General features: G+C 38.6%; 3 protein-coding genes across 5 annotated transcripts in view; 2 read left to right on the forward strand and 1 right to left on the reverse strand.

The window, feature by feature from the left end:
- Positions 1-16: 16 nt before the first annotated feature.
- Positions 17-10,377, forward strand: LOC144631123 (intraflagellar transport protein 43 homolog). Of its 3 annotated transcripts, none has more exons than XM_078489507.1 (10): positions 17-157; positions 2,259-2,403; positions 5,430-5,567; positions 6,411-6,478; positions 7,070-7,105; positions 7,523-7,572; positions 7,870-7,942; positions 8,473-8,557; positions 9,119-9,181; positions 10,021-10,377. In XM_078489507.1, the coding sequence occupies exons 1-10, from the start codon at positions 138-140 to the stop codon at positions 10,129-10,131; spliced, it is 789 nt and encodes a 262-aa protein (XP_078345633.1). In that variant the 5' UTR covers positions 17-137; the 3' UTR covers positions 10,132-10,377. The 3 variants fall into 3 exon arrangements, with proteins under 3 accessions (XP_078345633.1, XP_078345634.1, XP_078345632.1); XM_078489506.1 differs by lacking the exon at positions 17-157 and adding an exon at positions 859-983; XM_078489508.1 differs by lacking the exon at positions 2,259-2,403.
- Positions 10,378-11,382: 1,005 nt separating this feature from the next.
- Positions 11,383-15,598, reverse strand: LOC144630959 (DIS3-like exonuclease 2). The gene is given in 3 exon segments (XM_078489315.1): positions 11,383-14,627; positions 14,630-15,305; positions 15,588-15,598. Coding segments are annotated over 3 exon segments (3,624 nt in total). The 3' UTR covers positions 11,383-11,690.
- The window catches only part of LOC144631102 (protein phosphatase 1 regulatory subunit 21-like), a 30,619-nt gene continuing 18,744 nt past the window's right edge, over positions 15,294-27,168 (forward strand). Inside the window, exons 1-15 of the mRNA XM_078489485.1 lie at positions 15,294-15,736; positions 16,213-16,281; positions 17,295-17,372; positions 17,952-18,020; positions 18,712-18,807; positions 19,728-19,798; positions 19,907-20,000; positions 20,729-20,787; positions 20,899-20,945; positions 21,372-21,419; positions 21,941-21,993; positions 22,955-23,044; positions 23,906-23,965; positions 24,319-24,420; positions 25,249-25,337. Of these exons, the coding sequence (XP_078345611.1) occupies positions 15,674-15,736; positions 16,213-16,281; positions 17,295-17,372; positions 17,952-18,020; positions 18,712-18,807; positions 19,728-19,798; positions 19,907-20,000; positions 20,729-20,787; positions 20,899-20,945; positions 21,372-21,419; positions 21,941-21,993; positions 22,955-23,044; positions 23,906-23,965; positions 24,319-24,420; positions 25,249-25,337 (1,088 nt within the window). The 5' untranslated portion in view covers positions 15,294-15,673. The remainder of the gene's footprint in view (positions 15,737-16,212; positions 16,282-17,294; positions 17,373-17,951; positions 18,021-18,711; positions 18,808-19,727; positions 19,799-19,906; positions 20,001-20,728; positions 20,788-20,898; positions 20,946-21,371; positions 21,420-21,940; positions 21,994-22,954; positions 23,045-23,905; positions 23,966-24,318; positions 24,421-25,248; positions 25,338-27,168) is intronic.

The following is a 27,168-nucleotide window of genomic DNA, read 5'->3' on the forward strand; positions in this document are numbered from 1 at the left end:
ACACAAAGTCCCCAGAGGCATGTTGGAGTGTTTGTTTTCTTGAGGGAGTCTAGAGCAAATGTACGCTCTGAAAATTGTATTTTTGACAACTTAACGAGACTCTTTTTGGACATTTGCGGAAATAGTAACATTCATGGATGACTTTTCGCCTAAGAGAGTAAGTACAGACTGGGTAAAAGTTTGCTTTACGGATGAAATAATGATGTCTTTTCACTTGACAACGCAAGCAAACAAGCTGAATATATATTTTTAAAATGTTATATTTTAATTTAGATTCCTTTTAATATATTTAGGTCATCTCTGACAGAAACGTTAAGTTATAGAGCCTTACTAGTCATTAAACAGTTCTTTTAAAGTACTGTGCTTTCAGAATAATGCCTAATAGTGGGAAAAAAGACAAGAAATTACAGCTCCAAAATTTATACCTGGCATCAAATACACCTGTAGTTACAGTACCACAGTGACTAAATTTATTCAAAGCTGTAATGCAGGTCGAAGATTTCTCCACATCACTGTGGTTTTGTCTTTGTTCCTTAAAGAACAGTGAACAATCTTGATTTTTTAATACTGAGATTTTTTAAAATTGAATTAGAATTCAATTCAGATCTGATATCATATGAGATTGGAGTACACTGTCTTGAATAACAAAAACCCACACACTGATGTTATCTGTTATTAAATGGAAAACTGACGTGACAGAAATGGCCAATTGCACTACCCCTTGAGCAAATCTGTTTATAATTGGAAAAGTCCGGGAGACAGTTTAGACCAATCAGACTAATTCTAAAGTAAATGGACAATTATTTTACTGACATGTTGTATATTAATGCGTGTTTGATTTCTTTGACTGGAGACATGAAACATTTGCATAAAGTGAACCACAGTTTGAATTTTCAGTCAATCAAAGTACACAATACATGTATTTTAATTTAATCTCCCATGGACTTTAAGATTTGGCCTGTAGATGTTGCCGAGCTAGAGAGGTTTGGTTCTTAGTTTCCTAGTTTTTTTTTGAGAAACAGCTTAATGATAGTAACTATGCTTTATTCAGTTATCTAAACCATATGGGGAAGTGACGAAAGTATGAAACAAGTCTCGAGAAAAACGCATCCTTTTGTGTACATCTCTAGTGTTCTTGTCAATGACTTTGGTAATGTTTAATAAATGAGCAGAAGTGCTTTATCAAGTTTAAAACACAAGGCACAGCCAAGTACTGTATTTAAGTCTTGATAAAGCACGAACTGTGAGTTTATCGCACAACTTCAAAAATCTCTGATGTAGGCCTTTCCATTTTTGCACTGATATTTAGATTTTGGGTTATTTTGGCCAAGAAAATTAAGATCAATTTCCTTGTATTTTTCTTAATGAATTAGTAATGAGTTTTTGAATGTACTGTCTAGTACATGTATGTAGTATTTATTTAAACTAGACGAATCAGGGTTAACACTTTATTATGTTGAGGATACAGCACCTTTATTATAACCTTCGCTAATTTTGGTAAGGAATTCACTTTTGTAGGTTGCACAAATACATGTAAATATATTCCTCAGACTGCCACTTTCTTTTTCGTATTTGGCAAATGATATGTCTGCCATTCTATAATTTTATTCAAGCAGCCACCCTTTTTGTTATGATTTTTGTCAAAATAATGCAATTATTATGCAACTAGTATTACTTTTATTCTCATTGTAGAAATGCCTGAGAAAGTTCTGTAAAAATATTATACATGTATATTTGTAGAGTGTTTTTGTTTCTGGTATCTATTCGACCCTTCAAACATTATATCTCAGCACCCACATCACAGCCCAGGGGGGTACTCGGGATTTTAAGTGACGGGGATTATCGAAGGATTTTTTTTGGGTTTGAAATTTTTGATTCCGGGATTTTTTTGGGGTGGAAAATTTGGCAAGTATTTTTTTGGGTGACTTGATTTAGATAGGGGATTTTTTGGGTATTAAAGACGAACTTAAGTGCCTTGGCGCGGCCTTGGCGTATTTATGGCGTATTTAAACAAAACGAGCCTTCTTTGTGTTATATTATTGACCCTCCTGGCAATTTAGGGGTAATTTGACAAGGGATTTTATTTTTTTGGGTAATGTCAAAAGACTTAGGGATTTTTTTGGGTCCTGAGTTTTGCCTCCATTCGATCATCCCCATCATTTACAAGCCGGAGTACCTTCCCTGGGCATCACAGCACCCAATCATTTTCAATATGGCACCCCTTTTCACCTTTCTTTTATCACTCTCATTCTACATAGGAGAGTTAGTGGGGTACAGCAACTAAACGAGTGGACAGATATTCTTTCGCACCAACTCCGCACTTCTTCACTCTCTGATAAAAACTCCTTTGAACCTAAATCACACAAAAGGGACATATTAAAGACAAACACCGACATGGCAAAGGTATATGAAATGTGTATAGTGGAAACCTGAAAATCCAGCCACTCATTGAAGTAGCAAAATTTTTGGAGGAGGAATATCGAGGTTTATCATTTGTTTTGTCCAAAAGAGCGATTGTGACGCGGTAGCTGGAAGGTGGGATTCCACTGTGTACAATAATTAAAAATAAATATATAATATTCACTAAACATATATTCCAATGAAATAAAAAAAGGGTTAAAAGTGAACATTTTAATCATATCTGGAAATTTATAACCATGATCATTTATTTATTTAAGTCTAATAAACTGTAAATTTTAAAATGATATATAAATATTTGAATATCAACTAAAATTAATGAGATTTCCTCTTTTACAGTATATTCTATGTTTGTGTCTCTCTTTATCTGCTCTCGGCCATATGATTGTATACTTAAAACAATCAACGTTGTCTGTCTCCTGAGTTATTTGTTCAATGGGTACCGGCAAATTAATACTGGGGGTAACCCTGCGATGGACTACATATACATGTAGCATCCAATCCAGGTGGGAGTAAAAATACCCCCAGTTGCTTCATGCTGTCAGAAACTAGGATAAGGGCGCCCCGCCTGCTGATGGGCCACTAGGCTCGTACACAGACTCTATCCTACTTTAGGTCTCAATGTACTGTTTTAACTCTTATTGTACTTGTTTTATCCTGAGTAGTCATCTGAGGTGAATAACACAAACACTGCTGGTCATCACTTGCTGTTAGTTGACCTGCCTCTTGGTCCTGATCCTTCTGATGTTGACAGTACAAATCTGGATTGGGTAACCTGTCTTACAGTATTTCGAACCTGCTTTTATCTTTATTACTTTCTTCTTGATTCCTGGTCTTATGAATTTTGGTAATGGTTGATCTTGCTTCTTTGTCTTTCTTAACAATTGGTTATTGTCATTCCGCCAAATGCTTACATTTATTTATGCCATTGATGAATTCCTTTCACTGTTGTTTTTCCTTCATGACTTTTCCCACATTATAGAAATGCCACATTTCTTCTCCTATAAATTATTATTTAACTACTAATGCAGTAAACTGAGTGTGTTGTTAGTAAAAAAAAAAACAGTACCTTTGTTAAATTAATTTCAGCCTTTAGTCAGAGTGATTTTATTTAACCAACAGTGAAATAAAATCTAACAGTTAATGCATAATAGTCAAAGCTACGTAAACAAAAGATTTAACAATGAAATGCTTGTCTATATAATAGTATGTTAAAGTTTAATAACTATAATTTCATGGGTTAAGTAAAATCACTCTTACTATTGAATTAAAAATTGAAATTGAATTACGGTAAATTTAATAGAAATAATAAAATTTAAATAAATTAGAAGTGCTGTCTAAGCTCACCACTGATACATTCACTTGGAAGTTGGGGATTCCTTACACGAGGAATCCTACAGTAACCTCTTGGTCACTTACAGATCTCATAGTGCACTGTGGGCTTCTAACCAATAAAATTTGCCTAAAGAACTCTTTTTTAAAAACTATTTTAAATATTCATCTTTTTTCTTACATTCTCCTTGTTTGTTTTTAGTGGATGTCCAAACTGATCATTCTGTCGTACTTATCAACTAACTTGTAGTTATAATTTTAATCCTATTTCTGAAACTTTCACCTCTCATCTTAAGAAATTAAAATTATTTACTGTTTTCCGGGATCTTTTCCGAGGTTAAGAATATTTAAAATTCGACGTTTCGATCAGTTTCACTGATCTTAACCTCGGAAAAGATCCCGGAAAACAGTAAATAATTTTAATTTTATAATTTTAACATTTAAAAATTCTGTAATGTTACTTCTTTTCCATGGGATTCAAATTGTCTGTCTGTAAGCTCAGTTGAACCTTCATCTTCTGACATCTGTGTGGGTGCTTCTGGATGTATAGAGTGTTTATCAGATGCTACAGCGTACGTGTATCTACCTTGGTCTTTTCTTCTGTGGACTACAGAGCAGTGAATTATTGCAGAACCCTCTAATATTGGCATGCCTTGTGCTGTCGGAAGTTGCCGTACATCAACATGTAAAAACATGGTAGAAAGTCAGAACTGGATCCTTTCCCTGTATTAACACAAAACATGAACACTGCACTGTCAATACTTTAAAATAAAACCAAAGAACTCCCGCACATGTTGCAAGTGGGAGCTATCTACTTCTGTCAACATTCTCCCAAGTTTTTTCAGTGTATTGGGTCATGGGGATGGTGCAGTTTTCTGCTATGTCTTCGAGAATGCCTTTCATAATACCCCCAAGACAAAACGCCCCCGACATAACGCCCCTGGGATTTTTACGTGGAATGTGTCTGCTTGTATTCAAAAACCTTTGGTAAAGCACGTTTTTAGAACGAGAAATATACAGCCAGATTTTTTTCCTTGAGGGAAGTTATTTTCTTACATGAACTAATAATTTAAATATTAAGCTTTTAAGGGGGCGTTATGCTGGGTGTGTTTTGTCTTGGGGGCATTTTGATCGGTTACCATCTTTGATTCTGAAGTTACGGTATGAAATAAAATGATGCTGCACAAGCATTCAGAATGTATTGATAGTAGAAAATGCATTGTGCTAAAACATGAATGAAAATACAGCATGTTTACTTAGCCTGATACAAACACAAGAGGAAGTGACCAAAGGGAATTTAGAAGATTTTGTGCAGGAAATCTTGATTGAACTTTTAATAAAACTAGTTTTGAGTTCTTTGAAACTCAGTTGCATGTGTAATTACTAGTTGGTAATATGTTACTCCAGAAAACATCTGTACCCCCTACCCCCACAGGAGTTTTTGGTTCGAACCCCTCCACAAATTCTAGTCTAGTGTCACACTTTCCTGTAAAAGTATTAGCTTTTAAGACCCCACCCCCTCAGAACTTCCAATGACCTTACATGATGTGGGTGTGGATATTTTACAGAATGGCACAATGATTTAAAATACTAGCTATCCAGTGAGAGCATGTATAATTTATATTGTATAAAGCATGGTACACATGGTTGTTTACCTTAAAATTCTATTTTTTTAACAGGAAGTCAGGCAGGGAAGACGAGCAGCACAGAATGCTCAAGCCCAGCTTGATGCCGAGGACGACATCCTGGATGCAGCACTTGGAGACATGGCAGCGACAGACAACAACAACACTGCTGCTTCAACAGATCTTGATCAGGTACAAGGCAGAGTGCCAGGGAGACAGAGGGGGGTGCGGGGCAGAAACTTTAATTAGACCAATCTGGGCATCAGGTTCAAGCTTTTTTTTTGAGCCCCAGAAACTTGTTCATGCCTTATCAGTCTAGACTGGCAGCACAGTACGAGGGCATTTTAATTATTATTTCTTCACATGAAACCCTTGACGAGACCTTGATGGCTAAAATAATTTGATATTGTGTCCTGAACACCCTAAGTGAGTCCAAAATCCTAAATTTACACCCCTAAGTGAGATGATGAGCAACTATGTCCCTTTTAGTAGGAGTCCCCTCACCCCCAGGGCAAAGAGCTGCCATTTTGGCGGGAGAGCAAGAAAGAGTGCAAAATATTTTCCAGTTTTCCGTACATTTTTCTTTAATTTCTTGGCAGACTTTGACTGAAAAGTTATAGTGTTGCGGAGGTTAACTATTGTCAAAGAAGTACTTTTACAAAGATTAGCCAAAAACCACAGTTTTCTCCAGTCCACATGTAATAATAATAATAATAATAATAATAATAATAATAATAATAATAATAATAATAATAATCATTTCTATAGCCCTATTTAGCTAGTCTTTCATAGCGCTTTACAATAACTATGCTAAAATATAAAATAAAATATAAAAATACCTAACTAAAATAATCTATTGAGCTAAAATATCTATACATGCAGAGAGTGAAGTTTTAAAAGTTAAAAATTTAAAAACTAAAAACATGTAGTGATTAGGAGAATGGCAGTTTAAAGTATCACATATTGTGCATAGTTTTTTCTTCCTTTGCCAGTAATAAAATTTTAGAAAATGGTTATGCTTCATTTTATTTGTAGCCTCCACCAAGACCATCAAGACGGCAAGGAGGGTGGGCAGATGACACACCTAAAGAGAAAAAGAAAGGGTACGGACCAGTTCTTTTTTTACGGAAATTACTAATAAAAATATAACATACAGCATAACAATGAAATTCAGCTTATTCTTCCTGGTGTTTGAGGAAGGCACGGTGGTCTCATAGTGCCTCTCTCCACCCAGGTGTATAAAGGGGTACAAGCGAATTGAATTTAATGCTGGGGGGTAACCCTGCGATGGACTAGCATCCCATCCAGGGGGGAGTAGAAATACACCCAGTTGCTTCATGCTACTGAAACCAGGATAAGCTCCGGTCTGATGAGCCACTTGGCTTGAACACCCTCCAGACTTCCTGTTGTTTACCTTGTTTAGTATCTTGGAAATAGAATCAGATAAAAGACCACCTAGCTTATTATCCCTCTAGTGAATTTGGAAAGCTAGCATTTGAACGTTAGCTCTTCAATGGAGAAAAATGATAGATAGCACCACTGGAGTTTACTGTCATCAATTGCTGCAGTTATAGAAAAAGAAAAGGAGGAAAGGAATTATTTTATAATTCCCTTACCACCCCATACTAGTCTGATATTCCAATTTAAAATCACATAAAACTAAATATATAATAATTATTTTTATATTTGGACAGGAGGAGAGCTGATGTGGAAACCTTTCAAGAAGAAGAGTAAGGTTTTACCTTTACTTTTTGGTTTGAAAACCTTAACAATGATCGATTTTTTTATCAAAGGATATTTTCATTTAATAATAATCAATGGCCGTTTTCGCACTAGAGACGGACAAATCGTCTGAGACGGACAAGTCGTCTTAGTGTGAAAACGGGACGGACACGATTTTGGATGTACAAGTCGTCTGAATTTGTCCGTCGAATTGACCGTCTGGGAAGACGATTTTTTAAGGACGAATTGGTCGTCTAGACGGACAAGTCGTCAAAAAGCCGTCTTTAATTCACTCTATAGGAACAAATCGTCAGACGACTTGTCCGTCTTCTAGTGTGAAAACGGCCAATATCTGCTTTCCGTACAATAATGCACACATCTATAGATTTATAATTTGACTAACGTTGCTTGTTTTTCTTGTGTAGTGAAAGACTTAAAATGGATAATACAGTAACACAAGAGGAGGATGATAGTGGTAAGATTTGAGTTCCTTCTAATTATTTTACAGTAAAGCTTGGTTTAAACGTAGAACGCAAACGCAAGCTAAAACCGCAAGGGAAAGGAATGTAAAATTCCATTCTTTTGAACTTACATTAAGGCAGTTTACACATATTTAGGCTCGTGTACACTGTAAACACCATTTAAAGTTACAGTATGAGTGACATTTTATGCTACAAAATTTGTCACAAGTATGGCCTTTAAATGGTAAGAAGAAAATGACTCGTTGTTAAAACGTAAACTTATAGTATTAAAAAGAATGTTTCAAACTCAGATATTCCTGTAATCCCTGACCTTGAGGATGTACAAGAAGAGGATATGATGACACAGATTGCAGCCCCGCCCAGGTGAGTCACTTTTGCGTCCTCATTCTGTGAATTTGATTGAAAAATTTGTCTGTTAAGTATCTCAGTTTTCGGTCTTTGTGAAACAGTCAACGCTTGGATAAAATTTCTTTTTAGAGTGAATTAGCAGAAAAGAAGTGATAGAGGGTCAGTTCGCTATAAGGCACAAAAGGGTGACTGCTTTGGGTTAACTATGAATAAGTGATTAAAGGTGGTGAGAGAATTCCAAATTTCTGTCAACTTTAAGGGCTGGGCTGGCACAGTCGTTAGGCACCCGCTCCCCCCCACTCCCAGGACATAGCAGAAAGAGGCTGCTTCAGTGGACAGGACGCGTAAGCTTGTTGCTTTCTTCTCCCGGGCTTCTATGGACTTTCTCCGGGTTTTCTATTTTGACTTCTAATTCGGGCTGAATCACACATATATTATTTAATGTACATGATGATTTGTTCTAACACACACGCTTAGAGTAAACATGTTACGTTGCTTGAGTCAGTAGCCGGATAGTTAATTTCTCTTTTTTTTCACAATCACAGTGTGCAAGTGAACAGGGTGGCGACATACAAAGAACTGGACAGCTATTTTCAGAAACAGTCGGCTCTCTTTAATGTTAACTTACTGGTGAGTACACAGGGATGTAGCCAAGAAAAAAAAATAAGCAGGCTTATCAACAAATCACAGCTGTCTTTTTCGGCCTGTGCACCTTTGAAATTACCCAAGACTGTTTGCTAGTGAAATTTCAGCCTGGCTCTTTGCTACATCTACGAGGACAGGAATCACGCAAGAAATCTAGAAGAGATGCTGTGGGACAATAAAAGAATGGGGGGAAAGGGAAAATAAAGAGAATCTGGCCTAGCTATTTTGGTCGAGAAGCGTTGATGTTTCGAGCCCTAGTATTGTTAAATCAATTCTCAGGGTATCGTGCATGGGTTGAGTGTGTGTTCAATTGCTGCATGGCAACGGAAACGCTTGAATAAAGCGATTTATAATGACAACCATTCGTTGAGTCCCTTCAGAAAGTGCCGATCTAGAAGGTGAAATTAACATGAGTCAGTTTGGTTTGTGTGCGAAAACTTAAGACGAATAAATGTCGTGATCTTTGTCGTTCTCTTGTACTCAGCCGAACGTATCTTTGTATGGTGTCTTAGTAGCCTTTTTCCCTTTCTTTTTTTCATTTTGCAGGATGGCGAAATCGACCTAAAACTTCTTACCAACGTTCTGTCACCAGAAACTGAAGTATTTGAGGTATACATTTTGATAATCACTGCATGATTGGCTAAAAGATCACATCCTCGCTGATTCCTTAAGACATGTACACAAGCTTACTCTTAACCGCTTGCAAGCCTTGTGCGTAATTAATAAACGAACTCAAAGCCATACAACTTCGCAAATAACTCTCAGTCCGTTTTAAGGTCATTACCCTGAAATAGAGCTGAACATACCTTGTTATAAGAAATTAGCGATACATGTTATTAACGCGAATTTTTTAAATTCGCGTTAATTTTATTGATGTAGACACGTTTATTATAAGCATTTAAGCAGAACTTTTCTTAAATTCGCGTCAATTTTATTACACGTAAATTTTGTTCGCGTTGTTTAAGTGCTTCGTTATATTCCTATAATAAGGTAGATTTTTAACCAATCTTCGCCTACTAGTTTATTACTTTAAGGGAACTTAGAGGGGGGTCGCCATATTCGTTGGGAGCAGGAAGACCTTGTATTTTCCATATAATTCCTTTATTATTCCTTTGCGAGTACTGGCAAACACGTTTTTAGAGATAATTTATTTTACAAACATAGAAAGTGATCTGTTTTCATTTTACAGAAAGAATTTGATCGCTACACCCAAAATATGAGAAAAAATTGATAGGTCACCAGACTCGTTTACGAGAAAGCGACAATTTACTTCTCTCGCGGGCCATGCCGCATAGAACTAAAAAGCCGCCATTTTGTTTAAGTGCGCGCGCTAAATTACGTGTAAAATTCTGCGCAGTAAGGATGCGCAATGCAATACTGGGCAATGACCTTAACTCATTTGTACACTCAGTTTCGTAGTCATTTTCTTCCATCGCTCTTTTTTGCAGGAGGACAAACGTTGGGACTGGGACCGACTATTCACTGAAGTCGCATCAGAGTTACAGACCGAGTGGGACACGGGTAAAGAAACGGATGAACTGGATGAGACTTTAACATGAATAAACCAAAAACTTTTTAAATTAATGAAGAAGAAAGGCGCGAAAAATATTTATTATGAATCTAGAGCAGGCAAACTCGGAAAGCTGAGGTTTTTTTGATCACATCGAGGAAGCCTACCCCGGAAGTAAAGAGAGAGATTTTTTGCTGGATGCGTTCATACCGTTCGCAACCTCTTCGCCATTCCAAGTTGTGTTTTATCGAATTGTGTTCTTCTTTTGTAAATAGTAATCAGTGCTCGTAACTTCTTCGCTACAGTCGAAGCTCTCGTAGGGCCCGGGAGGCGGGGCCGGGGGCGGTGGGCGGGGCGGGGGGGGGGGAAAGCTTTGTGGGTTTTCCATTTTCGCTCAACATGGACTCAAAGCGAACGAGTCAAAAAGAAAGTAAATAATATAAGGAACCTCCCGCTTTCTACCGACTCAACACGCAGTCGATTAGTCGTGTTTTTCAGTTCTCGCACAATTCTCTGCAAGAGCAAGTCGATAGTTCTTACAACAAAGAGTCCAACAAAAAAAAAACTATAAATGAAAGGTTTAAAACTTTGTTTCGTTTTGTGTGCTGTAATATGCTAACATGTAGTTGAACATCATTTTAGATAATTTTTGCGCTTTTGGCGGCTTCCAAACGTCACGTGACGATTGGCCCCTTTCGTCTAATAGGAAACGCTGTTCGACCTAGTTTTATCTTTTTCCGGATCATTTTAGGTTACCTTGCCGTAAATCAAAGCAAACATGAATGCCGGATGGCTACTTTTCTGAAAGATGTTAAGGTTGAACGGACAACATATTTTAGCCCCCCAAAAATCCTCCTTCGTCCACGCAATTCTCTCGCTCAAATCTTATTCCCAGAGCCCGCGTTACTCTTCACGTGATTAAAAGATAACTCATGCAAACGGAGGTAAGTGGACTTTGGCGGGGGTGGGGGGGGGATTTTGGAAATTTTTTTTTTTTTTTTTTTTTTTTTTTTCGCGCTTAGCTAATCTGAGTTCTAGAGTTCTCAGCGAGTAAATGGGGAAAGTTTTTTTTTGTAAAAAAAAATCAAACTTTTTGGCTTCTCAGGTGCAAATCTTGCCTCTGCAACAAGTGAATGGTGAAACCATTACTTTGGACAAAATGTCTTCCTATCTCCGGTTTTGGTACCAGTAACAGTCTCACAAGCCACTGCAAGCTAAAACGCCCTAGATTCCTTCTTCTTCTGGGCTATTTATAACACGGCTACTTGGCAAGGTCCTCTGGACTCAAATATCAACATGCTCCTTTAAGTCCCCACTTTTAATTTGATCAATTTGGAAGCTACCTAATGTAACATTGTCTTTTTGTTGAATATTATTTTATACAATGGAAAACATATAAATAATTGCATACTATTAAAAGAATGGCAAGTAAAATCAAATTGAGATTCGAGTTGGACTCTAAGGGAAAACTTTAAAATTTGACTATAAGTAAAATCCTCCAAGTCACTTCCTTTTACTAAAAGTTTCAGAATCGAACTGAAAACAGTTTAAATATCATTTCAGGGATATAAAATGTTTCTTCACACTTCAGCACTGTTTCTCGTAACTCTAATCGACGCACTCCGATTCTATGATAACATCATCGGAACCATCTTCGGCTACGTTCGTAGCCTCGTTCGGCAATGTGCTTGTTTCGTCTTCTTCGGACTCCACAATGACGTCATCAGACTCAACAATGACGTCATCGGAACCAAGTGATGCGGTCTCGTCATCTTCGCCTTTGCCACTCGCGGGATTGACGTCATCTGCTTCTTTAGACTCGGCAGTGACATCGGAACCACGTGACTTTTGCTGCTCTTTTTCTGAATCAAAGAGTTTCTTTCGGACATCGTTGGCAGCGTTCGGAGGAGCAGCTTCTGCGGAGCTTGTGGCAGCCCTTTTCTTCCTGAGTGATTTATCAGCTGCTGGAGTTGACGGGATGTAATATTCGTCTCCGCACTTGAGAGAGGGGACTAGTTTCGCCATGACCTTGAAAGGGTGTGCGGTCTTCGCCTCAGTCTCGCTTTCTGTTGTTAAAATCACCCGGACCTTATTGAAAATCTTCACCTCTTGCTCCTCTTCGTAAGTAGCGTTATTTGATTTTAACTTGACGCTCCAAACCAAACACAACTCGGCTGGTTTTCCCTTCTGGCCTTTTGTGAACGTGTAGCTTTTCACTCCGGGACAGAACTTGAAGTACACCCTCTTGACCACACCCAGCTCGGGTACAAGAACATCTAAGGACTGGTCCATTAAATTCAACACCATGCCGTCTTCCTCCAGAGGACCGCTTTCACGCACAAAAATACCAAAGAACATCTCGTTGCTTAGCTCACTCGCCCTCTTAGCTGCAAGTTTACGATCATTGCAATGTTCCGCTATCATGTCAGTGATCGCGGGATCTTGATTCAGCGGTTGATCTATACCAAGACTCGCGGCCAGGAGCCTATGCACTACTACATCCGGGTATCTTCTTATTGGGGACGTAAAATGCGTGTACAGAGGTACGCTCAGGGCGTAGTGTCCATATTCGCCTTCCTCTACGGACCCCGTGCAAAAATACTCCGCGTTTTTCATGGGACGCATGGTCAGGTTGACCAAAACTTCACGCTCGGGGGTGCCCAGCGGAAATTGTGCTAGCGACTCGTGAATGGTTTTGGAAGAGGTCCCGTTGAAGCTGATCCCAAATGATTTACACAACTCGATAAGATCGTCGAGTTGTTTCTGATGTGGTTTTGGGTGACGCCTTAACAGCGCCATCTCGGGGTAAGCAGCATAGATGTGATGCGCCACGGCCATGTTGGCTAGCAGCATAAATTCTTCGATCAGCTTGTTCGCATCTCGCTGCTTGTGCACGTGATAGCCATTGGGCAAACCTGTTTCTTGATCGAGGTCAAACCGGATTTTGACTTGATCGAGGCGCAGGGCGCCATTTTCAAAACGATTGCGCCTAAGACGCACGGCGAACTTATGAAGCTGGTTCACTTGTGCCGAGATCTCCTCAACGCTCGCGCCATCTGAGATCGGTGGCAGCTCGTTTGGATTCCACTTCCGGTTTGGCTTCTCGATCATATCTTGGGCGTGTTCGTAGGCCATCTTGATACGCGAGCGAATGATTCCTCTTCCTTTCCACTCATCTAAGATTTCTCCTTTATCTGACATTTGCCAAACAACGGAGAATGTCAAACGATCTTCGCCCGGGTTCAAACTGCACAGCTCTTCGCACAAGCGGCGCGGAAGCATGGGTACGACTTTCTGCACCATGTACGTTGAAGTTGCTCTTTCTACAGCCACTTCGTCCAGCGCTGTTCCTTGGCGAACAAAATAGCTGACATCGGCAATATGGACTCCAACTTCAAAGAGGCCATCTTTAAGTTTCTTGCAGTGAACTGCATCGTCCAAATCTCTGGCTGTAAGAGGATCAATCGTAAAAACGCAGTCTTCACGGAAATCCCTTCTGTACTCTAGCTCCTTTTCGGGTATCTTCCAAGGTGTTTCCTGAGGTAAACACGCCAGAGCTTCGTCAGAAAACGGCCCTGAATCGATCCCGTACTCCAGGAGTATCCCTTCTGTCTCTGGTTCGATGTCACCCGCCTCGCCCAGGCTTCGCGCGATGGAACCGATCGCGAGGAAAGAATCTTTCGAAGAGGTCTCGGGCCAACTGACAATACGCGCCACGAGCAGCGTGTTTTCGAAGTCACGTTGTCTGTCAAAGAATCCAGGCGGGCAGTTTTCGCGCGGGATGCGTATCCGTGGCAACCGACTGTCAATTGGAGAGAAGAGTCCATCAGGGCATTCTTTGGGGTGGGGGAAGGGCTTGAGATGTCCAGTAGCAACACGAGAGTGCTTCTTCTCAATTATATGCACAACCTTGCCAGTTTTTTGCATGTATTGGTCTGGAAGTTCATCGATAGTCATATGATGTATTCTTACAGGTGTTTCAGAGGATTGTGAATTTTCCCCGTCGCTCACGGTCATGGCATCCAGATTCGGTATCACCTTTTCGATGTTTGCGCGTTCTTGATCTGGTTCGCCTAAAGCCAGCCCATTGTAGTCCAATTCTCCCTTCATAATCTTCCAATCGTCTCTGGGTAAAATTTCCAGCGCCACCACATCTCCATGAAGGGCTCTGTTACGTCTCAGCATTCCTTCTATCAGCAGATCTCTCTTCATTCCTGGTACAGTCACCCAGGCTAGTTCATAATTTCGTGGATTTATCCTCACCACTCCCTTCACAAGCTCTCCTCTCTTCAACCCAGCAGACACTTTATCTACCGGCCAGTATTGTTCGTAGAGAGGCCTGCGCTTGTTGCCTTTAGTCTTTATAAAAAACGTACCAGGAGTTGAATTTCTTCCCGCAGATCTTTCATGCGACCTTGGAGTCGTCTGATTCGTTCGTCTTGTCTGGCTCATTTCTCCATTAGCTTCGACGCTTTCGTGAGTTTTGTTCGATTTTCTTCGCCTGTTTCGCTTCTTTTTCCCGCTACTTGCATTCTCAGGAGTCACACATTCACATCTTGCCGTTCTTCATTACCGCCATCTGCCGCGAGATTCGCGTTCACACTGTCTCCCTTTGCCATGTTTTCTTGCACTGTTGGTGATTCTTCGCTCAACTGCGCACTTTTTCCTCGCCTTCTTCTTGATCTCCGCTTTTTCTTGCTATCCGTTTGATCCTGGCTCGCACTTGCTTCTAAATGAACACGATCCTCTTCTACTTTATCAGCACAATCATTTAGCAGTTTGGCTGAGTCAGGAGAAGTTGACTGTGTAACATCACCTTCATCCTTTATTGCATCACAACCGGTCCCCGCTGACGTAACACTTGCACTTTCAGAATCTTGTTTTTTCTTTTTTCTTCGCTTACGTTTCTTCTTTTGACCCTGCACTTCTTCGCCAGCAACTTCTACCCCTTCTTCTGCACTTTCGTGAACATCTGCTTGCATAGTTTGCGTTGAATTCGCTTCCTCTTTCGCTTTTGTTGCGCGTGACTCATGCTCGAAACTTAAAGTGCTTGCACGTGCATCCTTTTTTCCTGCACGCGCTTCACTCACAGCCAGCCTGATAGAATCTGTAGCTTCTACTACCTCTTCTTCTTCATCTTGACTGCTTTCCTTTGGTTCTTTTGCATTCAAATCCATTGACAATACCTTTGGTCTTCCACACGACACATTTGCATGAAGATATCTAGTTAGAAGTGAAAGTGCACAATGAAATAAGATTTGCTCAAAAATAAGCCTAACATTGATAATTAATTAATAGCAAATATCATTGCTTACCTTAATAAAGTATCTGGCGAGCCTTTATCACCTCAGGTGATGGAAAAAGGAAGAAATTTGACGAATTATCAGCCTTCCGTGCCTTCCGCCATCTTTGTTTTTGTTTCGCCCTTCCCATGGGTCACTGTCGCCCCGAGGGAGTCACGTGATCATTCGACAAGGAAAACAAGATGGCCGACTCTGCACGAACTCAAATGACATCTGAACATTGATCAAGGCTTCCACAATGTCCTCTCTTTAATCTGATGTTGATCGGCCAACATTTAAGGAGCCAAGATGAGTGCAGACTCTCAGACACTGCAGGCAAAGTATCAGAAACTGGCTGCAGAATTTGCGAAGGTATTATATCGCCTGTATTTTCTCAAACAATTTTTGCAGTCTTCTAAAATCATTTCCGTTCGAGCACGCTTAAATATTTATCTTCGCTAAGCTTACGTGTACAGCATAGTCGAGGTCTGAAGTTAATGTCAAGGGAGATTGTTTTATTTTGTGGCGTACCTGGCCATATAATTTACTTATAACGCTAAGAATAACCTTCAATGTCCTTCAAAAATTAACTTGTTTAGTAAAATATTAAATTTCATGCAGATCAGTGTTATTATTGTTGAATGGCTAATTTATACTTCTTTGTTTGATCTCATGCATTTGCCATCATAAAAAGAAGACAACATTACCAACAATATGGGGGTGGGACAAAATGCCTTTTTTTTCACCTCCCACCTGCCCTCTCCGAAACCCCTCCCCTGAAGTAATTTAAGGAAATAAGAGGGACGAGCTCACAGATTTCTCTGAGCAATATTTTCATTAATTCATAGCAAAGAGCACAGAACACTGTTTTAAAGAAGGCTGTGATTGAAGAACAAGAAAAAACAAAGACACTTCAGGTAAGAATAAATATAACATCTTTCTTAGAATGCCGTGGAATCTCGATTTTTCTAACCCTTGATTTTTCAAACCGTCCAATAACTTGACCCAGAAGTTGTTTCCCTTCCCTCATTCGAACACTGAAATTTTGCCAATTTTGCCTTCTCTTGGAGAAAAGATCAGGATTCCACTGTAATATTTAATATTTTTGTCACATTTGTTTTGGCACCATAACTAAACAGGCCATAAATAAGGCTGCTTTTGCTTGCATATTTGATGTGTGGTTACTGGAAAATTCCTATCCATGTTTGCTCCAGGAAGGGAGGTGCAGTGGCCTTACGGTTAGTGTGCTCGAATCTGGATCGAGCAGTCCACAATCACAGGAATCTGGATCAAGTGATCCAGATTCTGGGGATCACTGGAATCTGGATCGAGCGGTCCGGGTTCAAGCCTTGACCAGGGTCATTGGGTTGTGTTCTTGGGCAAGACAAATACCGGTACACTTTCTCCACCCAGGGCCGGGTTGTTCGAAAGACGATTAACGCTAACCCAGGATTAAAAGATGATCAAGATTTTAATTTCTCTTGTTTTAAAAGGTTTCCCAAAGCTAATATTTTGTTAAGTTTGAGATTGGTCCATGTCAAAACTGTGGGACAGAAAATATTAACAGAAAACCTCAACGAAATTATATAAAATTAAAATCAAATTTCACGCTAATCCTGGATTAGCTTAATCATGCTTTGAACAACCGGGCCCAGGTGTATAAATGGGTACCAGAGAATTTAATACTGGGGGGGGGGAGGTAGAAATACTCCTTGTCACTTCATGCCACTGAAACCGGGATAAGTACTGGCCTGATGTGCAACTAGGCTGGAACACAGACTTTTATTACCTTTTACCTTTGCTCCAGGAAGGTCTTCGGAAATTCTGAGAGGGTTGGGAAGGGCGAAGTGTGGGGAGGGAGAGTAAGAGGGGGGGGGGAGTCAGAGTTGTTGCCTAAATTTTGTTTTGATTATTCTGATTATGTATCCAGGAAACTGTACGGCAGAAGGATCAGTCTATCAGGAAATATGAACAAGAGATTGACAGCCTGCAGTTCAGAAATGTTCAGGTAAGGCAGGTTTATCCTGAGCAGACAGACCTCTCATTTTACCCAATTTTGTCTTTTCCAGCTCAAGGAAAATTTGAGATTAGACCTTTAAAATCATATACTGATGATGTAGTTTTACAATGATATGTGTAGTGTCTGGGATTAGTTGCTTATTGGTGAATTTTTGTGTGCATGTAAATTAGTGGAGCCCTTGGACAGGGAGTTTGGACCTCCCGGCTCCAGTACCTTTTACTCCCACTTCCCACCCCTTTCCATAGTGGTTCCTTCCTCTTTGTCGCATATCTTTTGCAAAACATAACAGAATGTTGCAAAATTTTACTCATTTTCTCCCGGTTCCCACCGCCTTAGAAATCCCACTTCCCACCCCTCTTCTCCCGGGCTCCCACTCCCTGTCCCCCTACACAAATTACCGGTTTAACCAATCATAGGCATTACACAGATCTCTGCAGAGCTTTCTCGTAAGTAGATAGTTCTTCAGGTCGAACCTTAGAGCCTCAAACGGCATAGGAAAAAATGTTGAATGCAGAACCAGCAGTGCTCAAGTGGTATTTAAACCATTTGTTTTATATTTTGTTGTAGTTGTCAAAGAGAGTGGCCGTGCTACAGGAAGAACTTGATGATTATGATGGAAAGAACAGGCGAGGAAAGGTTGACATCAAGTTTGATTTTTGATTAACTGAGTGACCCAGCTCCTCACCATAAATAAGGCCCTTCTAGAGGGGGGAGAGGGTGCCGTGTCGCTTGCCAAAACTTAAAAATCTCCTATGTTAGACTTGGTGTTTACAATACTTAATGTTGCTTGACGTTGCTGTCAGAATTTTAGCTACAGGGGTTTTCTTTTGTCACAATTTCATTTTAGGTGCCATCGCTATGTTTTGGGCCATGTTGCTTGTCGGAATTTACCCTGGCAGGGCATCAGAAATAGTCTATGTGTGCTTAAAACTGCTGGCAGACTATTCCATTTAATTCTTTACTCGACAAATTCTGGAGAGACTAAGCACAGATTTCAGCATCATCAATTTCATGGATAAATGCATGGGACAAAAACAGCATGGGCTACCAGTATATGTTATTGGTTTCCATAGGAACTACTGACCAATAAGTGGTCATTAGGTTTAGTCTGTGGAAGCTCAAACACAATAACTGAATACTCATATTTCTGAATAATTCTATAAAAACATGTAAAATTGTTTGAGTGAGTGAGTTAAACAGCAGTTGGACCATGAATATTTTGCCAGTAATGGTTAAATTGTAAAAATCCACATCAACCCTGGGCTGCCTTTTTAACTGACCTTTTTAATTAAGATGTTGTTGTTGTTAATATCTTTTTTCATTGCAGTCAAGAGTTGATGGGATGCCGAGGGGAGACGATAATGATGTGAAAGATCAGGAACTTCAGATCAAAATTCAGGAAAATGAGAGACTTCAGAGAGAGGTCAGTGTCGATGTGTACAAAAAACAACAGCTACATAGCTCTCTGCACGCGTATGATTGACCTTGCAACATGTGCAAATAGCTCTGTGCATGCATTGCATGCCTATAATTCTAGAACGATAGGTCTGCAAATGTGTGCAAAGAACTACGGTTACATATTAAACTGTCTACACATATTGCCTGCCTTTAATACTAGTATAATAGCTTGCAATGTGTGCAAAGACCTACAGCGACATAGATCTCTGCACACATATTGTGCCTATAATGCTAGTATGACAGGTCTGGAATGTATGCAAAGGGCTACAGCTACATAGCACTCTGCACTCATTGCATGCCTATAATGCTAGTATGACAGGCCTGGAATGTATGCAGAGGGCTACAGCTACATAGCTCTCTGTAAACATTGCATGGCTATACTGCTGTTATGATAGGACTGCAATGTAATATAGTAAAAGGCCAGATTCCTTTCAATAGTAACTTAGTGCATATGTCGTGGTTCAAATTTATCTTTGGTTCAAAATTTTTCAAACCAGTTTGATTTTTATTTCCCATTGTTTCAGATTATGATAATGAATATGAGACAATGAAATATGAAAATCAAACTGGTTTGAAAAATTTTGAACCAAAGAAAAATTTAACCACAACACATCATCATAAATATTATTGATTGGTCATCATTAAATTGGATGTCTTGAAAGTAAAATAATGCTTGAGGAGTTGGTCAGAACTATTTGATTCATACTTTTAAGAAAGCTTTTATCGTGATTTCTTTATGTATTGTTAATAGTGCCCAGTACTTTTAAGGCATCCCATTTAGTGACAGCCTATCAATATAATTTATGCATGAATAACATTATATTCGGTTCAGCTTGTACTCTAGTTGTATTATTTTGTGGTTTTAATCTCTAATTATTTGGACAGTTATATGAAACAACCCAGGAACACAAAGGAACAATACTGACCCTTCAGGAGAAGTTAGAGGCATTAGAAAGGTAAAGAACACACCCAGAGTCAATATGTGAAACAATCTATTTGATAGTAAAAACATGTTTAACTTACTGATACTTAGGGGTAATATCATGTTTTTTATTTTTGTTTAGAAATTCTACTGATCACCAGAAGATTTTAGATGAAGCTAATGGCAAGCATAAAATGGTTATTGATAAGCTTAATGAGGAGAGAGCCATGTTAGAGGTTTGTGTCAAATTGATAGACTGTAATGCTACCTGATCCTACCCTTTTGGTTATTGTAATCTAGCTACCCCAACACAGTGTGCCTTACAGATGAGAACTGGATTGATTGACGACAGAGGAAACTTATTTTCCATGTTTCTTTAGTAGCGGAGCTCCACAGCGGCCCGAAGGGCCACAGAGCGGAGCCCCATACCCATAGAAAATTCACAGAAATAGGAAAACCATGAACTTGAATTTACATTGTCCTTATGGCTAGCGGCATTGCTCGCGGGCGCGTCCGTATGTACGTAGCCTACTTCAGAAATAGATAGACGCTAACATCTTTGATACTCGGCATCCACGTTATGGTCAATTGACAGCTTTCAACACAAGGTGTCCGCTGACCGGCATCACATGACTATATTGCGGGCTCAGGTGTATAACTCATCGAGGTGACGAGTTTTTATAAAGTTGACCCCTGACCGGAAAATGTTTTTCTATTAGATCGCGGGCTCAAGACCAATTTTTTCATGTCCATGGTCAGTTAATTCAAATATTTAAATAAAGGGCAAAGTAAATTATCGAGGAGCTCCGCTTTTAGGCGTGGCTAAATCTATTTAATAGAAGTAAGGTTTACCCAAAACAGCATATAGAAATGTTCTGTTTCTGGAAAAATAATGAAAATAACAATCCAGTTGTTGTTCATTCTGATCAAACCATTTATAACATTGTTGTTTCTTTTTGTCAAGGCTAAACTTCATAAGACAGAAGAAGAGTTAAAAGTAGCCAGTTTTAAAGCAGAGAAGAGGTAATACAATTAAAATCACTTTAATATTGTGACATCTTCAAACTCACCATTTGAAAAATTAGAAATAAATTAATAAAAGCATATTAAGAAAAATTATTCTTAATTTTCAAGCCACCAGCAGCTCAAGCTCTTACACAAAGAAATGACATCTAGATATGGTAAGATAAAATGTTTTTAGCACTTTGTTATTTTCTGTTTTTCAATTAATTGATATTAGGGTATGAGTATGAGAGAAGGGAAGAGACCTTGTGTACACTTACATGCAGTAAAACCAGTCTCTACTGAGAGGTTAATTATTTATTTATTAAGGTAATGATTGACTGTTCCACTTATGTCCAGAATTGAATGCAAGGATTGTTTAATAAATACTTCATGTTTGACTGTGTTATTTGACGTTTCCATATTACTTCATATTTGACAGAATTTGGTGTGTTTTGGTGAACTTTTATTATTGAGGACACTTTGTGATGCCTGTCATGAGGAACGTGCATCTCGTTAGCGTTCAATCCTGGACATATCTGGACTGTTCTAGATAGAGAAATATGGGAAGAAAAATATATAATTGTAAGCATTTCTCCCTACAGATGATGTCTCTAAGGTTGTGACAGAGAAACTTCCATTTAACGACACAAGTAAGTACATCATCACCTTCACTATTATTTTGTTAAATCCTCTTCTCTTCTGCAGAGAATCTCAACCTACATACTCAGTTTCTGAGCTACTCCATGTCATAATTTTATTAACTTTATCCTTGCCCCAGATGCACCAAGATGGGCAAAAGGGAGGCTAGGGTTGCTTGATATTCTAAAAAATAAAAGTTTACAAAATGTATCAAATTTATTGATATTAGCTTATGCATGCCAATTTCATTACTGTGAGTTCTCTGGGTCTCTAAAGTAGACATTCTTGGGGTCAGCTACATTGTATAGCTACCTGCCTTTGAGAAGTGTCTGCCTTGAAGACATTTTAGTTTCAGGCAGAGAAGTAAAATTCTGCAAGAATAATGATCTCACCAGCTGTGCCCAGTACCTTATAGTGATGTTTATGCTTATTATGGTGCCTGCTTGGAGAGAGTAGACCGTATTATAATTGAATTGGTCACTTATTAATTATAAGCTGCTATTAATAATTATTATTCTTCAATGATTGACAGGCATCAGAGATTTGAACAAGCTTAATGTACCAACACATGATCGCAGGCACCAGGTACAGAATGACACATCACATCTACATTGTAGCAATTTTTTGTTAATGGTTTGCTCTATATGTCGTACACATGTTGCTTATGGGTAAGAACAGGTGTATTGTAGTCACTAAGGGTTCCATCGCATGGCTGCAGGTTTGTGGAAAATAAGCAAAATAAATGTGAGAAATGGAACAATGAATAACCAAAGAAATATGACAGCGCTGGAAAGAGTGGTCATAACTGCATAAAGTGGAACCTCGATAAACGAACCTCTATATAGCGAAGTCCTCAATATAACGGACGATATTCTTCTCCCCAATAATAGTAAAAATATGGAAAAGAACCTTGATATAACAAAACCTTGTTATAGTGAACATATTTTGCCAGTCCCTTGGTCCATTGTTATATCGAGGTTCCACTGTATTGCCTTCAATGCTGTGCTCTTAGAATGATTGCAGGGTGCCCAAAGGCTCTCATGTAAGGAATCTTTGGTGCCCAGCTCTTGAAAGCTTTCATGATAGCAAAGTTATACAAGTCGCCCAAAAGACAAAAGAAAGTCACCTGTGACACTCAGGTTCTGCTGGAGCAACACTCTGGCCTTTCTTTTTGTCCATTCCCTGATGATCTACAGGGCTTGAGACTAACTTTTACACTCACTGGTTTATTAGCTAGTGACATGTCAGATTTTACTAGCCAAAAGTAATTTTTCACTAGTCAGGAATATTGATTTCTTTCAAGAACAGTTGACTTTTCCAAGTTTTTCACTAGCCAAATGGCTAGTAGGAATGCTAATCCTGGTAGCCAAACCTAAATTGTTAGTAGCCTTTGACTAGTTGGCTACCGTTAGTCTCAAGCCCTGAATTCTATGAAACCAAAACAGGCTATTGGATGGTGATGTTAGTTAAACATCCTTTTTTAAGTACCTTTGTTAAATGCCAAGGATAAGTGCAATAGAGGATTAACTGTGTCTTGTTCTCTCAGGTGAAAGCAAAAGAAGTCATTTGTCAAGCAGTTGAACTGGTTCGTGAGCTTGTATCTGGGATGTCAAATTTTCTTACCTACACTGAGCAGGTATTAAAGATTGAGAGTAGAACATTCCAGAAAGTATCCATACTCCACTCCCAAAGGAAGGTCATTGGAAATTTCCAAGGAGAGAGGGAAAAGAAAAGTTAAAATCAAAACAGGAATTTTTCAGAGGGGCTGGGGAGGGGGGCCAAACCCAGAAAGCTTCCATGGGAAGGTTATAGAATGATATTTTCTGGAACTACACAAATGAATGTAATTAATCATTAAATAATAATGTTAGGGATACTTGGATAATATGTACATACCGTATTTACTCGAATAAGCGCCGCCCCCGAATAAGCGCCGCAGTCTCGATGCGGCACTTATTTGAAGAATTTCGTTTAACTTAAAACGGCACTACAAAGCAACTCTAAGACAAGCAAAAGCGATGTTTTGCAGTTATGAGTGATTGTTTTTCGCTCTCCCATTAGTTTTTCTATTCAACACTCTAACAATACGTAGTTCTGTAAATGTTGCGAAGGCCGCCAACCTTTGCCAGGACAGTTAGCGCGACTTCTGTCTCAGTAAGTGACAAATACTGACAATCAAAAGACGCTCTTTTCAATAACTGTAAAAGATAACTAAAGATACTTTGTGGCGTCCAAATTTTAAATAAGCGCTGCCCTCGAATAAGCGCCGCACTTGAGACGCAAAAAATTTAATGAGCGCCGCGGCGCTTTTTCGAGTAAATACGGTATGTACATTATGAGTGAAGGATTTTTTGAACAAATGAAGAAGTTAAAAAAGGAATAATATTTTATAATAATATTATATTTACTAATTGAAATGAAGTGAAGAAAGGCAGAATTTTTTTAAACTTATTTAAATGCAATATGCTGGTGCTGTTTTTTATTTTCCTTTTGTTAGCGCCTCAAGACATTTTTTGTAGAATCCACTCAACAGCAGATTAGTCCAGCCACACAGAAGGTAATTAAGCTTAATTAACACAAAAGTACTGCAAGAAATTTGTTATCATATACATCCAAAAAAGAGTGACTGAATTTTTATCACTTGGAAAATTATTACTTTGTTGATAGTGAATACCGTGTTTTCTTCCTTACTCAATAATGGAAAAGAGCTGCATTAAGGTACACATACTTCTGTATCGCTCTGTTGCCAAACACACTACTAGTCATAGTTATTGCAGAATTTATTTGTTCACGGTGGAAGTAGATAATTAGATGTTTAAAACATGCAATGAACCATCAAATATTATTGAAAAACAGAGACAATATTAATAATGACAACAAAAATTCTGATTCTCTATTTTGTTTTGTTAGTTTTGTGATCACCTTCACGAAAATGCAACAGTACTGAGAGCTGTGGATCAGGCCTTTGTATCATTCTATAACAGCATCAAAACAGATTCTTTAATTTCAATGGTGAGAACATTCTCGTCCCCATAGCCCTTTCGTTTCTCTTAGCTGGCTTGGCACGAGAAAACGGAGGGCTCTGGGGACATAGGATTTTTGAATTAATTCGAATTTTTTTGATTGGCTGTTTGGAACAAAGAATTCCTTAACGGAAGTCGAAAACGTAACGACTCTTTCAAACATTCTTTTGAAATGTCATGACTGCATACATGAAGACCGGAAGTCCTAGAATCTAGGACTGGAAATCCTGTGTCCCCAGAGCCCTTTTGTTTCCTCGTGCCAAGGCCCAGCCGGCTAAGAGAAACGAAAGGGCTATGGGGACGAGAATGTGGTGAGAATAGCAACACTATTACAACTGTTTAGGTGTTAAACCTTATTGTTTTACCAGGAGGTACATGGGATTTGAAGTGACAGGTATGATCGAATGGGGACAAAAATTAAGCCCCTAAAAAAATCCCTAGGGCTTCCAACAAAACCCCAAAAAATTCCCTGGACCAAAAGTTAACCCCCTTAAAATGCCCTGCTGAATTCCTGACCCTTAAATTTCCAGAAAGGGAAAATGATATAACGGAAAGAAAACATTAGAAATTGGACCCTCGTGTTTGTTAATACTCAAAAAATTATTGCCAAATTTTCATACCCAAATAATCCTGGAATCCAAAATTGCAAGCCCCAAAAAATCCTTCGATCATCCCCATCACTTAAAATCCCTGATACCTTCCCTGAGATTGCTTTGTACTTGTTGTTATCCTAATGTGTTAACTTAAAATCATAATGCTTAATAAATTTAAAATCAATGCCTTGATATTGACAATTAATATTGCTAATACTTTCTAGGAGACTATACCAGGTTTTCAAGATTTTTCTGAAGCATTCCACAGATTTAACAACTACCTGAAGAAGCTTTTACCTTATTTTGTGTTGAGGTAAGAAGCCACCCCATCTTCCACACATGGCCGTCAGTGTAGACTTGCCCCAAGTTAAGAGACCACTTGAGTAAAATTGCCTTTGAAATTGCGGGCTAGAAGAAAAACAAATGACACTTGTCGAGGAATGGCTTGGAACGAGCGACTAGTGTCACTTGCAGTCAGTAAGTTTGCGCACAATAATTTTTTTTCCACATATTTATTGCCATTGTTTTGCAAACAGAAATTTTACAATTTTACAGACTTATATACAAATTTGCGGTGCATATATACCAATGACACCGTTACAATATACCTATGTACTATCTTATCTATTTACCATTATCTTACTCGTAAAAACTTATGATTTAGCTATTATTACTTATATATAAATGCCATCTAGTCTGAAATTTGCTCTGCATATTATTTTTTACTGCTATATACTTCTCAGTTCTATATTTTAGATCAACTAGTTCTTTAAATACATCAATATTTGGGATTTTTGAATGTTTCCGACTCAACCAGATATGCAATTTTGCTAGAATTAAAAAATAATTCAACAAATCACTTTTTTCTAATTTCCCAATGAACACGTCTTTTAGCGTGAGTTCCTCCTGTTGGCCTGTTAATACAAACCAGAAATTTTTAAAGTGTTCCCAAAAGAGATGTGTCAAAGAGCAGTGGTAGAATAAATGATATACTGTTTCTGACTCATTTTTACAAAATGTACAAGTATCATTTGGAACATAACCGATTTTTGCTAACCGCGTATTAGTGAATGTAATATCATTTAACAGTTTAAATTGAAAACTTCTAACAAAGGTTTCCGATAAAATAGACTTTAAATTAAGAAAAGCCTTTGACACAGTTGTATCATCTAATCCAAAATCTTCTTTAAGTTTATTAAAACCCCTCGATACCGTTGCCCTTTTTGAGAGTAGCAGTTCATAGAATTGCTTACTTTTACAAGTTACTGGGTCAAGTAGCTTTTCATTAAAATGAAATGTTAGTGAATCTATTTCACTTTCATTTCCATCTAAGGCTTTTAAGTGGGTGGGAATTGCACATCGAATCCCTGACCACGTTAAAAAATTTGTGTGTCCCAACCCTTCATTTTTTGCCCTATTATATGATTCCACGTTATCCTTATTAAATTGCATCTGGTTGGTTAGAATGATTCCAGCTTTAACGTAATTGTCAAAATATATACTCTTACCATCTATTTTAATTAGCTTATTGTTCCAGATTATACGTTCAGATATAAGAGGCCTGGTAGAGGAATCATTTCTAAAGTCAGCCCACCATTGGAGAAATTCGCTATAGAAAGGGCATTGAAAGTTGTAATCGTTAACATCATAATTACATCTCAATAGAAAAGTGCCACCGTAACTGTCAAGCATTTGATTAATATAAGCTTTCCATGGTGCAGAGCCCTCAGAAAATATTCTACCAAGCCAGGCTAATCTTAAAGATTTAATTGAAGTTTCTACATCTATCAGCCTTAGCCCTCCAAATTTAATGTCATTAATTGTTGCTGCTCGTGCTATTTTGTCAGGCCCATTCCATAGGAAGTTATATATAATAGTGTTAATCTGCTTGATGAAATCTTGTGGAGTTGGGAGAACTGAGAATACATATATCATCTTCGAAAGCAAAAAGGATTTAATTATTGTAACTTTTCCAAGCAGTGAGAGACCTCTGCAACGCCATAACCGCGTGTGCAACTTAATATCTTTTAGTTTTTCATAAAAGTTTTTCTGCAATTGTTCAGTTTCGTTATATGTAAAAACGTTTGCGCACAATAATATGATTGACATAATCTCGATGGCGTCACCGGTGGAAAAATCCACAG

This window comes from Oculina patagonica, chromosome 11, assembly GCF_052425735.1.
Source record: "Oculina patagonica isolate OP01 chromosome 11, crgOcupat, whole genome shotgun sequence".
Classification (NCBI taxonomy): domain Eukaryota; kingdom Metazoa; phylum Cnidaria; class Anthozoa; order Scleractinia; family Oculinidae; genus Oculina; species Oculina patagonica.